This window comes from Oncorhynchus keta, chromosome 21 (assembly GCF_023373465.1).
Source record: "Oncorhynchus keta strain PuntledgeMale-10-30-2019 chromosome 21, Oket_V2, whole genome shotgun sequence".
Lineage (NCBI taxonomy): Eukaryota > Metazoa > Chordata > Actinopteri > Salmoniformes > Salmonidae > Oncorhynchus > Oncorhynchus keta.
This window is the reverse complement of record NC_068441.1, coordinates 15062971-15077483: the sequence shown is the minus strand read 5'-3', so window position 1 is coordinate 15077483 and position 14513 is coordinate 15062971. Positions and strand designations below refer to the sequence as shown.

General features: G+C 46.0%; 1 protein-coding gene across 1 annotated transcript in view; it reads left to right on the top strand.

Annotated features, from left to right (window-relative positions):
* The window catches only part of ptprga (protein tyrosine phosphatase receptor type Ga), a 309383-nt gene that overhangs the window by 270318 nt on the left and 24552 nt on the right, over nt 1–14513 (top strand). Inside the window, exons 9-12 of the mRNA XM_052473373.1 lie at nt 8532–8716; nt 11945–12053; nt 12408–12457; nt 13034–13808. Of these exons, the coding sequence (XP_052329333.1) occupies nt 8532–8716; nt 11945–12053; nt 12408–12457; nt 13034–13808 (1119 nt within the window). The remainder of the gene's footprint in view (nt 1–8531; nt 8717–11944; nt 12054–12407; nt 12458–13033; nt 13809–14513) is intronic.

The window sequence follows — 14513 nt, the reverse complement described above, 5'->3', positions numbered from 1 at the left end:
TGCCTCAGAATCCCTGAGGTACAATCCAACATATCCTGACTCTGCCATTCTGGAATGTTCTCTGCTGGTTTGGGACAAACGAGGAGTGTTTCTCCCCTACCATACGGTACTGGGAGGCCCACGAGTGGCCAGTCTTTTACTGGCTCATTACTGGTTCCAGTACAACATGTCTCCCTACACAGCACGGAGTTTGGTTGCCACACTTTCACGTCTCCTGCGACCCTCTTACACAGTCAGCTAGCATCTGTCCGAACTGCATGACCACACCATTCTGGCTGCTTGCCGTCCCCATCGTTTAGTTTTAATGTCAATATAGAAAATGAAGACACACACATACATTCCCCCAACACACACACAAACACTGTACATGCACCTACGCACATTACTGTAATGTACACAGACAATAAGAAGTGTGTCCTTGAAAGCTGCTGTTGTGCACATTTTCTGGGGGCGCATCCGTCAGGCTGAGGGGAGAAATGAACAGAACAGGAGAGGAGAAGAGAGGAGGGGAGCAGAGTGAAGACAGGCAGACTAACGGTGGGCCTGTAGGGGGACCTGCCATATGCCACCTATTCACTCTACTCCACAGCCCCTGCTGCATTACAGACAATGTGTTAGTGTGTGTGTGTGTGTGTGTGTGTGTGTGTGTGTGTGTGTGTGTGTGTGTGTGTGTGTGTGTGTGTGTGTGTGTGCGTGCGTGCGTGCGTGCGTGCGTGCGTGCGTGCGTATATGCGTGCACTTCAGTGCTTCCAAAACTTTACGACACACCAACAAAGCACAATCACAATGTGCTAGCATCATGCTTCCTCAAGGAGCCCAGTAGAAAGGGAACGTTCCAATCCAGCACTCTTCCTCATAGCTCATTGTGTGTCACAACTGACAAATGACACAATTCCATCAAATGAAGAACAGACTGCAGCCTTTCTCTACCTCCAGCTCGATGTGTTGCCGGACCCGTGTGCCTGTCACCTCTTGTGAAAGCGATCAGGCTGAAAATGAATTTTGCTCTAGGTTTTTAAGTGTGTGTGTGTGTGTGTGTGTGTGTGTGTGTGTGTGTGTGTGTGTGTGTGTGTGTGTGTGTGTGTGTGTGTGTGTGTGTGTGTGTGTGTGTGTGTGTGTGTGTGTGTGTGTGTGTGTGTGTGTGTGTACATGTGTGTGTGTACATGTGTGTGTGTGTGTACATGTGTGTGTGTACATGTGTGTGTACATGTGTGTGTGTGTACATGTGTGTGTACATGTGTGTGTGTGTACATGTGTGTGTACATGTGTGTGTGTGTACATGTGTGTGTGCATCCTTTGCTCCATCCCCTCTGCCCTTGAAACACAAAGGGGAATGGTATGCAACAGTGCCTTGCAAATCAAATCAAATTGATTTAGAAAGCCCTTCTTACATCAGCTTATATCTCAAAGTGCTGTACAGAAACCCAGCCTAAAACTCTAGGAAAAACTCCCTAGAAAAGCCAGAACCTAGGAAGAAACATAGAGAGGACCCAGGCTATGAGGGGTGGCCATCTTCTGGCTATGCCAGGTGGCGATTATAACAGAACATGGCCAAGATATTCAAATGTTCATAGATGACCAGCAGGGTCAAATAATAATAATCACAGTGGTTGCCTCAGGAGTAAATGCTTTTCAAAACTATTCATTGCAAAAGTATTCATCCCCCTTGGCGTTTTTCCTACTTTGTTGCATTACAACCTGTAATTTAAATTGATTTTTATTTAAATGGATTTTTATTTGGATTTCATGTAATGGACATACACAAAATAGTCAAAATTGGTGAAGTGAAATGAAAAAAATTACTTTCAAATAAAAAATACATTTAGAAAAAGGAAAAGTGTATACGTATTCACCCCCCTTTAAATTGACCTAACATGCCAATTATAGTTTTTAACAAGAAATTTGTGGAGTTGTTGAAAAACGAGTTTTAATGACTCCAACCTAAGTGTTTGTAAACTTCTGACTTCAACTGTACACCTGTTCTGAAAGGCCCAGAGTCTGCAACACCACTAAGCAAGGGACACCACCAAGCAAGTGGCACCATGAAGACCAAGGAGCTCTCCAAACAGGTCAGGGACAAAGTTGTGGAGAAGTACAGATCAGGGTTGGATTATAAAAAAATATCAGAAACTTTGAACATCCCACAGAGCATCATTAAATCCATTATTAAAAAATGGAAAGAATATGTCACCACAACAAACCTGCCAAGAGAGGGCCACCCACCAAAACTCACGGACCAGGCAAGGAGGGCGTTAAGTCAGAGAGGCAACAAAGAGACCAAAGATAACCATCAAGGAAATGCAAAGCTTCACAGTGGAGATTGGAGTATCTGTCCATAGGGTCACTTTAAGCTGTACATTCCACATAGCTGGGCTTTATGGAAGAGTGGACAGAAAAAACCCATTGCTTAAAGAAAACATTTGCAAAAACCTTTGGTGCTCGCCAAAACTCATGTGGGAGACTCCCCAAACATATGGAAGAAGGTACTCCGGTCAGATGAGACTACAATTGAGCTTTTTTGGCCATCAATGAAAACTCTATTTCTGGCGCAAACCCAACACCTCTCATCACCCAGAGAACAGCATCCCCACAGTGAAGCACGGTGGTGGCAGCATTATGCTGTGGGGGTGTCATTCATCTGCATTGACTGGGACACTGATCAGAATTGAAGGAATGATGGATGGCGCAAATTCTTGAGGGAAACCTGTTTCAGTCTTCCAGAGATTTGAGACTGGCACGGAGGTTCACCTTCCAGCAGGACAATGACCCTAAGCATATAGCTGAAGCAACCCTTGAGTGGTTTAAGGGGAACCATTTAAATGTCTTGGAATGGCCTAGTCAAAGCCCAGACCTCAATCCAATTGAGAATCTGTGGTATGACTTAAAGATTGCTGTACACCAGCGGAACCCATCCAACTTGAAGGAGCTGGAGCAGTTTTGCCTTAAAGAATGGGCTAGATGTGCCAAGCTTATAGAGACATACCCCAAGAGACTTGCAGCTGTAATTGCTGCAATAGGTGGCTCTACAAAGTATTGACTTTTGTTTTTTTTGTCTTATTTCTTGTTTGTTTCACAATAAAACATATTTTGCATCTTGAAAGTGGTAAGCATGTTGTGTAAATCAAATGATACAACCCCCCCATTTTTTTTTTTAATTCCAAGTTGTAAGGCAACAAAATAAGAAAAATGCCAAGGGTTGTTAATACTTTCGCAAGCCTCTGTGTGAACTGCTCCAGTGAAGAACTGGGTGACTACTTAGAAGTCTCTGGTCAAGGAGCTGTTCTATTCTCTCACCTGGATCCAGCCTGCTAGCCTGTAGAAATGCTGCTAATGTTAAAGGGAAACATTACCAGGTCCTGGAGAGCCCAATATCTCAGTAATTATCGCAATTAGAATTCATTTAGAATTCATTGATGGGCTCTTCAATAACTCACTAATCCACAGAAAAAAAGCTTAGAAGATTTTCTTTATCATCCATCAAACAATCATTTGTTTCCATTTATGGGCGTGGGAAATTGATTGGCGGCACAGCGAGCTGTGACCCGGAGAGTGATGGGATGGAGGGGTGGATGATAATTGGGATGGAGAGTGTGTGATGGCTGTCGTTCCTTCCAAGAATAGAGGCGTGGAATTGAAGCCTAAGGGGTGAAATGAGCTCCAGTGGCTTTAGCCGGGGTGAATTAACCCAGAACTGATCTGTTCCACAAACACAAGGGTTTGGCGTGGGCTTAGAAGGGGATGGAGGGTCTGGTGTTGGATCTATTCCCAACCCCCCTACAGTAGTTAGGATTTTAAGAGACAACAAGCAAAGGGATGGCAAGCCATGGTTTAACGCAGGACACACTGAGTTCGTTTTTGAACAGCTTCAATGTGCCTTGGCATAGATTCTACAAGTGTCTGGAGGGATGAGACACCATTCTTTCACGAGAAATTCCATCATTTGGTGTTTGTTGATGTTGGTGGAAAACACTGTCTGAGGCGCCTCTCCAGAATCTCCCATAAGTGTTCAATTTGGTTGAGATCTGGTGACTGAGACACACACACACACACACACACACACACACACACACACACACACACACACACACACACACACACACACACACACACACACACATTAAAACCCCTATGCTCATTTGAGACCCCTCTTTCAAAGTAACTGAGATCTCTTCTTCTAGCCATGGTAGCTCATATAATGGGCAACTGAGCATTTTTGTTTCATGATGAGATGTTAAGGGCTTAATAAACTCAGGAACCACACCTGTGTGGAAGTGTCTGCTTTCAGTACACATTGTATCCCTCATTTACTGCCGTGTTTCCTTTATTTTGGCAGTTACCTGTAGCTATTACACAGTTCTGACCCCGCAGGAATGTTCTAATTATTTAGTTGTGTGACATACATCCTGAAGTGAGCTCTTTGAAGTTCCAGTAAGGTAGCTGGCTCTCTCACTGTCCTCTTACTCCTTCATATTAGCCATTCATCTACCAGCATGGTCAGGTAAGCGCAGGGCCACAGATCGCCTTTAAACTGCCTCTCACATCTCCTCTCCTCTTTGGTAGCCAGTATGAAAGAATGATGTCCCCTTTGCCATCACCACCTTTCCCCTGTGTGCGTGTGTGTGTGTGTGTGTGTGTGTGTGTGTGTGTGTGTGTGTGTGTGTGTGTGTGTGTGTGTGTGTGTGTGTGTGTGTGTGTGTGTGTGTGTGTGTGTGTGTGTGTGTGTGTGTGTGTGTGTGTGTGTGTGTGGGAATTCCTTTACTCTTTACTCTGCCCTTGAAACACAAAGGGGAATGGTATGCTATGTCCTGCTCCAGTGAAGAACTGAGTGACTACTTAGAAGTCTCTGGTCGAGGAGCTGTTCTATTCTCTCACCTGGATCCAGCCTGCTGGCCTGTACAATTGCTGCTTATGAAAAAGGGAAATCAGGAAACATTACCAGGTCCTGGAGAGCCCAATATCTCAGTAATGGTCACAATTAGAAGTCATTTAGTATTCATTTAGGTTGCTCTGAAATAACTTAGTGTGCACTCTGCTGTACTATTGCTGCCATCTCCCATATATCAGCAGCCAGGTCACACCAGACCACTGCAGTATTATACGTTTGTCCAGGTCCCCAGGATGTCAAGAGATGCCTTCAGTATCATCCACTAGGGTCAACGTGAGCGCCTATTACCACCTAGTAGGCTTGCGGCTTGCTAGGGTGTTGAGGATGGGGATAGAGAAAGTGCTTGAACCGTGAGCTACAGCTCTGAGGATCGCAGGTTCAATCCCAGTGCTAGGTACTCGTAAAAAAATAAATATACAGTACTGTGCAAATGTTTTAGGCAGGTGTGAAAACATGTTGTAAAGTAAGAATGCTTTCAAAAATATATGCTAATAGAATATATTTATCAATGTACTAAATGCAAAGTGTGTGAACAGAAGAAAAATCTCATTCAAATCCATGTATGGTGTGACCACCCTTTGCCTTCAAAACAGCATCATTTCTTGTAGGTACACTTGCACAAAGTCAGGGATTTTGTAGGAACATAGTCAGGTGTATGATTAAACAATTATACCAAACAGGTGCTGATGATCATCAATTCAATATGTAGTTTGAAACACAATCATTAACTGAAACAGAAATAGCTGTGTAGGAGGAATAAACTGGGTGAGGAACAGCCAAACTCAGATAACAAGGTGAGGTTGCTGAAGACAGTTTACTGTCAAGTCATACACCCTGACAAGACTGAGCCCAGCAACAAGACACAAGGTAGTTATACTGCATTAGCAGCAAGGTCTCTCCCAGGCAGAAATGTCAAGGCAGACAGGGGTTTCCAGATGTCCAGATGTCCAAGCTCTTTTGAAGAAGTACAAAGACACGGGCAACGTTGAGGACCGTAGACTCAGTGGTCGGCCAAGGAAACTTACTGCAGCAGATTAAAGACACATGCTTCCCTTTGAAATCAGAAGATGTCCAGCAATGCCATCAGCTCAGAATTGTCAGAAAACAGTGGGACCCTGGTACACCCATCTACTGTCCGGAGAAGTCTGGTCAGAAGTGGCCTTCATGGAAGATTTGCGGTCAAAAATCCATACCTCCGACTTGGATAAAAGGCCGAGCGACTCAACTATGCACGAAATCACAGGAACTGGGGGGCAGAAAAATGGCAGCAGTTGCTCTGGGCTGATGAGTCAAAAGTTGAAATACTTGGCTGTAGCAGAAGGCAGTTTGTTCGCTGAAGGGCTGGAGAGCAGTACACAAATTAGTGTCTGCAGGCAACAGTGAAGAATGGTCATTTCTTGCAAGTTTGGGGCTGCATTTCTGCAAATGGAGTTGGGGATTTGTTTAGAATTAATGGTCTCCTCAATGCTGAGAAGTACAGGCAGATACTTATCCATCATGCAATACCATCAGGGAGGCATCTGATTGGCCCAAATTTATTCTGCAACATGACAACGACCCCAAACATACAGCGAAAGTCATTAAGAACTTCAGCGTAAAGAAGAACAAGGAGTCCTGGAAGTGTTTGTATGGCCCCCACAGAGCCCTGATCTCAACATCATTGAGTCTGTCTGGGATTACATGAAGAGAGAGAAGAAACTGAGGCTGCCTAAATCCACAGAAGAACTGTGGTAAGTTCTCCAAGATGTTTGGGCCAACCTACCTGCCAAGTTCCTTCAAAACTGTGTGCAAGTGAACCTCGAAGAATTGATGCTGTTCTGAAGGCAAAGGGGGGTCACACCAAATATTGATTTGATTTAGATTTTTCTTCTGTTCACTCACTTTGCCTTTTGTTAATTAATAAATATAATCTATTAACATGTCTATTTTTGAAAGCATTCTTACTTTACAGCATTATTTCACACCTGCTTAACTTTTGCACAGTACTGTATATATTTTAACCCTATCCCAAACCTTAACCCTTACGTTAACCAGTCGGAATGAATCGCTAAATTTAATCGTTCAGTTTTGACATTTACCCCCTCTGGACAAACGTTGAATACTGAAGTGAGATCGTGAGATCTTGTTGCTATCAGAGTGGAGTCATGAGGGGTTATGGGGCCTGGGAGGGATGAAGGAGAGATCCTCTTATGCCATTCATCACAGCGATGCCCCCTTACCTACTGTCCCCTATTCACCTTTCTCTCTTGTCTTTCTATTTGTCTCACTCTCACTCTCTCTCACACACACACACACGTGCTGAGTGACAGTGCAGGCTGACCCACCACAGCTGGGTGTTATCTAGAGGACACCATGTGTGTGTGGAGGTCAAACAGGTTCCATTGGCTCAGCCAGCCAGCCAGGTGACAGTACAGGGGGAGAGACTAATCACTTTAATAATGCCAAACCACAGCCGCTATTCATCAGGATATTATTGGATGACCGCATTGCTGCTATTTATGACTAATGAATTTAGTCACACACAACTCATAACAGGCTATTCTCATGAGCCTGCTTTATCATTCCACAATAACAGTGAATGTACTCGTACATATCAAGGCTGTTTGTTTAGACAGTGTGTTGAATTCATCTTCGGTCTCTTATTAATAATAAAGCTGATGATAGAAATGTAGGCAGCATTTGGTTCTTTTGTCTAGTCTGTCTGTCTTCAATGGGTGGAATGACGTCTGTTCAGGTGAGGGACTTCTGGGAGAAATAAAGCAGATCTCCGGAAGATTTCCCTGTGAATAAAACAGGGTTTGATTATTGAAGTGATGTTTTCAGCTTTCTGACATGACCAGTAATGAACCCCTCTGTTGTTGGGACTACAGAGCCATGGAGCTGTCTTTGACGCCGTGCAACACCTTGCAGAGCTGAGGACTCGGCACTCTGTTTGCTGGTCAAACAGAGACATCTAGTGGCCACATGAGGGAACAACACTGCTTATGAACTATGTGATTTATGGAGGCATACATATATATAGGGAATAGGGAGATATAAAACCTAGATGGAAGGCCTGGAGGCACGTATATATGAGCCTGTATTGTTTTAGCCCTAAGACGGATGCTGCTGTCTGGTGGAACAGCTCCATAAGTCACAGAGCTACCTCAAACTCCCCACTCTCACTCTCCTCGGTATCTCTCTCGCTCTCTGTTCATTGCATCTCTCGCTCTTTCATCGGTCTCAAGTGCCTACACACACTGTATGTGTGTGTGAGGGGCGAATATGCATACATATGTGTGTCCATGCGAGTGTGGTGGGTTCTCCTGTCCTCCGGCAGTCCTTTGTCTGACACTCCAGATCGTTGTCGGACCACAGTGTAAGACCCTCTTTCTTTTTCCCTTCTCTTTTGTCTCCCACATCCCCCCTACTCTTCCTCAATTTCTCTCTCTCTCTTTCGCATTCTCTCTCCCACCCCTCTCTCTCCCTCTCTTCCTCAATCTCTCTCTCTCTCTTTCGCTTTCTCTCTCCCTCCCCTCTCTCTCCCTCTCTTCCTCAATCTCTCTCTCTCTCTTTCGCTTTCTCTCTCCCTCCCCTCTCTCTCCCTCTCTTCCTCACTCTCTCTCTCTCTCTTTCGCTTTCTCTCTCCCTCCTCTCTCTCTCTCAGTGTGCAGCAGTGCTCCCATCAACATGAAGGTGCAGCATCTGAACCGCACGGCCCTGGTGGTGCGATGGACCCGGCCAGAGTTCACCTACCACCCGCCAATCATCTCCTTCCTCATCTCCTACAGCTGGACCAAACACGATGAGTCCTACGAGGAGACACACGTCACCGACAGCCAAAACAAACTGGTCCGTTTTCATCACACTCACACTCGCGCACACATGCACATGCACGCAAATGTTACTGACCGTTAACACAAACTGGTCAGTTACTCTATAACACACACACACACACTTTCAAGACAGTGAGTGAATGAGTGAGACTACATTAACACACCCCAATTACTCTACCACACACAGTGACAATACAGAAACTGGTGAGGTAGACTGAAAAATGATGATAAATTGGCTGCATATTAGACTGCGTGTGGAGACCTACTGTAGTGACACTTTTGGTAGCTTGACCTTGGAACTTGCATTATGAAACACCAATGTAAGGATCAGAGCCACTCCCAGCCATTTAGCAGTAGCAGCACTGGCATTTTAAACACCCACAGCTCTGTTTCTATCCTGCCATTGTGTTCCGTTTGGGGGCTGGGATTTAATGAGGAGTGATTCCTGCCTGCTGATAGAGGGAGGGAGAACAAGGGACAGCGGAGGAGAGAACAGACGAGGGACGTGGTGGTTCTTTTCTTTGAGGGCTGCCCATCATTAACAGAATCTAATCTCCCCATGTACCACAGCATCTCTTGTCTCAGCCATTCTCGCTCCTCTCACCACTCCTTCCTGTTCTCTCACTCTTTTTTATTATTTCTCTCAATCTCCATATATTTCCCTTTTCTCTCTCTCTCTCTCTCTCTCTCTCTCTCTCTCTCTCTCTCTCTCTCTCTCTCTCTCTCTCTCTCTTTTTTTCTCTCTCTCCATCACTTACCTCCCACTCAATCTCTCTCTCTTTCTCCCTCCATCTCTCCTCCTTTTCTTTTCAGATAGTCATTTCCATGTGTATTCTCTGTCTGTTCCCTGGCCACCACCATGAGGGGGCTCCCGGTACAGCCAGGCTTTATGAAACCTGTCGCTAGAATCCATGGAGAAGCCTACTAAACCACTCCAACCCTGCTCCAGCCCCGCCTTCCTGCCTGCTGCCTGCCGTCGGTCTTTACAGCCCTCTCCACTTGTAATAACCGCCTGGGAACAGGGCAGACACATCCTTAACTGAATTAAAGTGTGCGGAACATGCATAAATCAGGGAGGAGGTGGTGGTGGTGAGGGGAGAACAAACGCCATTACTTAATGTAAGATTTAGTTGTGCGGCGAGAGCCCTCCCTGGCGATCGGACACCAGAGAATGTGAGTTATGATAATAGCCATTCCTCATGCATTTAGTGGTGGATTGGACCTCCATCTCCCCGCCGTGGGGAGAGTTCAGGCGTGTGATTTGGAACGCGTACACCATAAAGAGGAAATAGGAAAGGATACATTACGATGTGATGCGTAATTCAGCCCTGTCTCTACCGCCCATATTCAGCCAGGGTGATTTACATTGCGTCCTAATTAGAAAGGGTTTCGGTTGTTTTATGTATTTTTGCTAGTGTTGCCACAATCTTACCACTCAATACTCTGTGGTAAATCCAGTGTTTGTTGTCTACAGAAAGAAGGAAAGGAGAGAGAGAGACCACGAGAGAGAAGAAGAGAGAAAGAGAGAGAAAGAGAGAGAGAGAGAGAGAGAGAGAGAGAGAGAGATAAAGAGAGAGAGAGAGAGAGAGAGAGAGAGAGAGAGAGAGAGAGAGAGAGAGAGAGAGAGAGAGAGAGAGAAGAGAGAGAGAAAGAGAGAGAGAGAGAGAGAGAGAGAGAGAGAGAGAGAGAGAGAGAGAGAGAGAGAGAGAGAATGAGTGTGTGTGAGAGAGAGAGAGAGAGAGAGAGAGAGAGAGAGAGAGAGAGAGAGAGAGAGAGAGAGAGGAGAGAGAGAGAGTGAAAGAGAGAATGAGTGGGAGAGAGAAAGAGAAAGAGAGAGAATGAGAGAGAGACCGCGAGAGAGAAGAGAGAGAGAGAGAGAAAGAGAGAGAGAGAAGAAGAGAGAGAGAATGAGTGAGAGAGACAGAGAGAAAGAGAGAGAGAAAGAGAGAGAGAGAGAGAGAGAGAGAGAGAGAGAGAGTATATTTTCCCACCACTCTGTGTTTGTTGTCTACAGAAAGAAGGAAAGGAGAGAGAGAGACCACGAGAGAGAAGAAGAGAGAAAGAGAGAGAAAGAGAGAGAGAGAGTGAGAGAGAGAGAGAAAGAGAGAGAGATAAAGAGAGAGAGAGAGAGAGAGAGAGAGAGAGAGAGAGAGAGAGAGAGAGAGAGAGAGAGAGAGAGAGAGAGAGAGAGAGAGAGAGAGAGGGAGAGAGAGAGAGATAATGAGTGTGTGTGAGAGAGAGAGAGAGAGAGAGAGAGAGAGAGAGAGAGGGAGAGAGAGGGAGAGAGAGAGAGAATGAGTGGGAGAGAGAAAGAGAAAGAGAGAGAATGAGAGAGAGACCGCGAGAGAGAAGAGAGAGAAAGAGAGAGAGAGAGAGAGAAGAAGAGAGAGAGAATGAGTGAGAGAGAGAGAGAGAAAGAGAGAGAGAGAGAGGGATAGAGAGAGAGAGAGAGAGAGAAAGAGAGAGAGAGAGAGAGAGAGAGAGAGAGTATATTTTCCCACCACTCTCTAACCTTAATTTTGTGACCTATGCCTTCTGTGCTGTGTTGGGGTCTTGGGGGCAGGCTGTGTTATGTCATCCTTTTAGCCACGACAGAATTCTAGGCTAAGCTGTGTGACCTCTCCGGGAAGGTAGCCAGAACTCATCAAAGTGTGTGTGTGCACAGTTTACTATACTTGTGAGTACCAGAAGTCCACACAAGAAAACTAAACCAACTAAAATTTAGAGTAGTGAAGACATTTTGCCGGTCCTCACTTGTAAAAAGGCTATTTTAGGCTTAGGGGTTAGAATTAGGGTTAAGGTTACAGGTTAGTGGTTAGGGTTAGGTTTAGGGTAAGGGAAAATAGGATTTTGAACGGGAATCAATTGTTCCCAAAAAGTCCTCACAAGTATAGTAAGACATAGCTGTGTGTGTGTGTGTGTGTGTGTGTGTGTGTGTGTGTGTGTGTGTGTGTGTGTGTGTGTGTGTGTGTGTGTGTGTGTGTGTGTGTGTGTGTGTGTGTGTGTGTGTGTGTGTGTGTGTGTGTGTGTGCGAACAGATGAGCACAGATGATTACTATGTGTGTGTGAGCATGGACGCTCGCTGTGTCAACCACATCCCCCTTTTGTTTCTCTGGATCAAACATCCCCGACAAAAACACAGGGACACAATTGATCTTTTCATGCGAAAGTGTCATTGTGCGCATCTAGATGTGTGTGGTGCTCCTGTGTATTGCTGACGGTCCCCTGGTTTTGTGTGTTACAGGAAGCTGTCATCACTCCGGTGTCTCCTGACGTGCTGTACCTGTTCCGGGTGCAGGCTGTGTGTATGAGCGACATGCGCAGTGACTTCAGCCAGAGCATGCTCTTCAGAGGTGATTCTTCCTCATCTTCCTCATTGTCATCATCCTCCTCATCACTCTCTTTCCTTCATTTTTTCTTTTCACTTTTGTAAAAACAAACTGTATGTATTTCCGTCACTTTGCATCGCTCAGTTTCTATTGATCTCACATCTCTTTGCCTCTTGTTTTGTTCCTTTGTTGTCTTGTTTGGTGATCCAGAGTTGTTTCTGCTCTTCCCCCTCCTCATCACATATCTCTTGTCTGTCTAAATGCCTGTGTTGATTTGTTGCACAGCGAGAATCAATACAGTATTACACTGTCTATTCAGTAGAATATATGTTGTTTCATCATCGGTTAACACGTTTTAATGTTATGGTCTCCTTTCAGCTAACACCACCAGGATATTTGAAGGAACAAGGATAGTGAAAACAGGGATGGTGAGTGTTGAGTGAACACTCTGTAGTACTCCCTCTCTCCAGCAGGGAGCAGCACTGTCTCATTATCAAACCTCTGTGCTGGAGAGCATGCATCCACTGTGACTCAGATACTCTCAATTAGCCTACTTGTCAGTCCACAGATGTCAATGAAATCGCAATATTGAGCAGAAGATAGCTTATAATGTTCTTGACTTATTTCTCCTTTCAAATGATGAAACAGTTCTACATTTACATGATTACTGATGGATTAATAAGGCATGTAAATATTCTTCCACCATGGTTCCCCTGCCTGCCTGGTGTGTGTGGATGGTGGGGAGAAAGAGAGATGCTGTGGTCACGGTTGGCTGTGCTGCAGTGCAGGGGGCTGTTGTCTCTGCTTCCCAGGGCTACCTCAATTGTGCCACTACCACTCCTGCCCGGGCTCCCGCTGCAGAGTGAAGCCATGGGGGCCGGGAAGAGGAAGTAGGAAGGGATACATTATGATGTGAGGTGTTGTGTAACTCAGCCATGTCTCTCTCTCTTTTCCCTCCTTCTCTTACCCTCTCATCCCTTTTCGCCTATTGTTTCTTTCTCTAGCCCACCGTCTCTCCGGCCTCTTCAGCTGACATGGCTCCCATCAGCTCCGGCTCCTCCACCTGGACCTCCTCCGGCCTCCCATTCTCCTTCGTCTCCATGGCGACGGGCATTGGCCCGTCCTCCAGTGGTAGCCAGGCGACGGTGGCGTCCGTGGTGACCAGTACCCTCCTGGCTGGGCTGGGGTTCAGTGGTGGGGTCATCTCCTCCTTCCCTAGCTCTGTGTGGCCGACCAAAGCCCCCGCCTCCAGACAGAATCCCACCACGGCCCCCCCTCGTCAGCCCACCACCGAACCTGCAGCCGGCCAGAGTGCTGACGCAGCCAAAGATAACGGAGAGGGAGCTGAGGACAGGGAGAAAGGTGCAAAAAGTGAGGGAGAAGAGGGAGAGAAGGAAGGAGAGGAGGATAAGGAGGAAGACGAGGAGGAGAAAGAGAAGGAGACGAAAGAGAAGAAAGTGACAGTGGCGGACAAGGTAGAGAAGCAGACGAACAGCACGGTGGTGAAGGAGCCGCCCACGGCCGCCCCAGCCTCGACTGCTAAAGAGAAAGGAAGAGAAGCAGGGGAGAATAACACCTGCAGCACTACGCCCTCTAGTGCTGTGGAGGACCCGTTGGTGACACACACACAGAGCAAGGTGGAGACAGACACAGTGGTGCCCCCTACCATGGAGCCAGGGAATGACCCAGCAGAGTTCCCCGCCCCAGACAACCCCTCCCCAACTCTCAGACCTAGCACAGGAGGGAACAAGAGCCACTGGCCTTTCTCCATACACACAGGTGAGAACACTCATTATAGTAGGTACTTTTCAATTAATCTTGAATCTGAGTAAAATAATGAAAGGGCATCAGGGTTGGATCCGAGACCTTTCATCAGTATGGGATTCTTAATAATATGACTATAAAGTGGAAATTAATATGACAGCCTTGTATTGGACACACCATGGTTCAGTTGGGAAGCTTTTTCATACCCATTTACACCCACATCAACACCTACACACGTAGGTTATACTGAATGACATACAGGAGGTGTGGAGTTCAGTAAAATGAACAATCTGCCCAGGAGAGCTCTCTACATGCTGAGAGACTGTTGTAAGGGCAGTTAAAGCATTTAAACTGCCACTGCAGTTTCTGTAGGATAGGACTCTCCCCTCTCTCTCTCTCCTTCCTTCTTTCCCATTCCCTTTAATTCCTCATCTATCCCACTCTCTACTTCCTCATCAATCCCACTCTCTACTTCTTCATCAATCCCACTCTCTACTTCCTCATCTATCCCACTCTCTACTTCCTCATCTATCCCACTCTCTACTTCCTCATCTATCCCACTCTCTACTTCCTCATCTCTCCCACTCTCTACTTCCTCATCTATCCCACTCTCTACTTCCTCATCTATCCCACTCTCTACTTCCTCATCTATCCCACTCTCTACTTCCTCATCTCTCCCACTCTCTACTTCCTCATCTATCCCACTCTCTACTTCCTCAT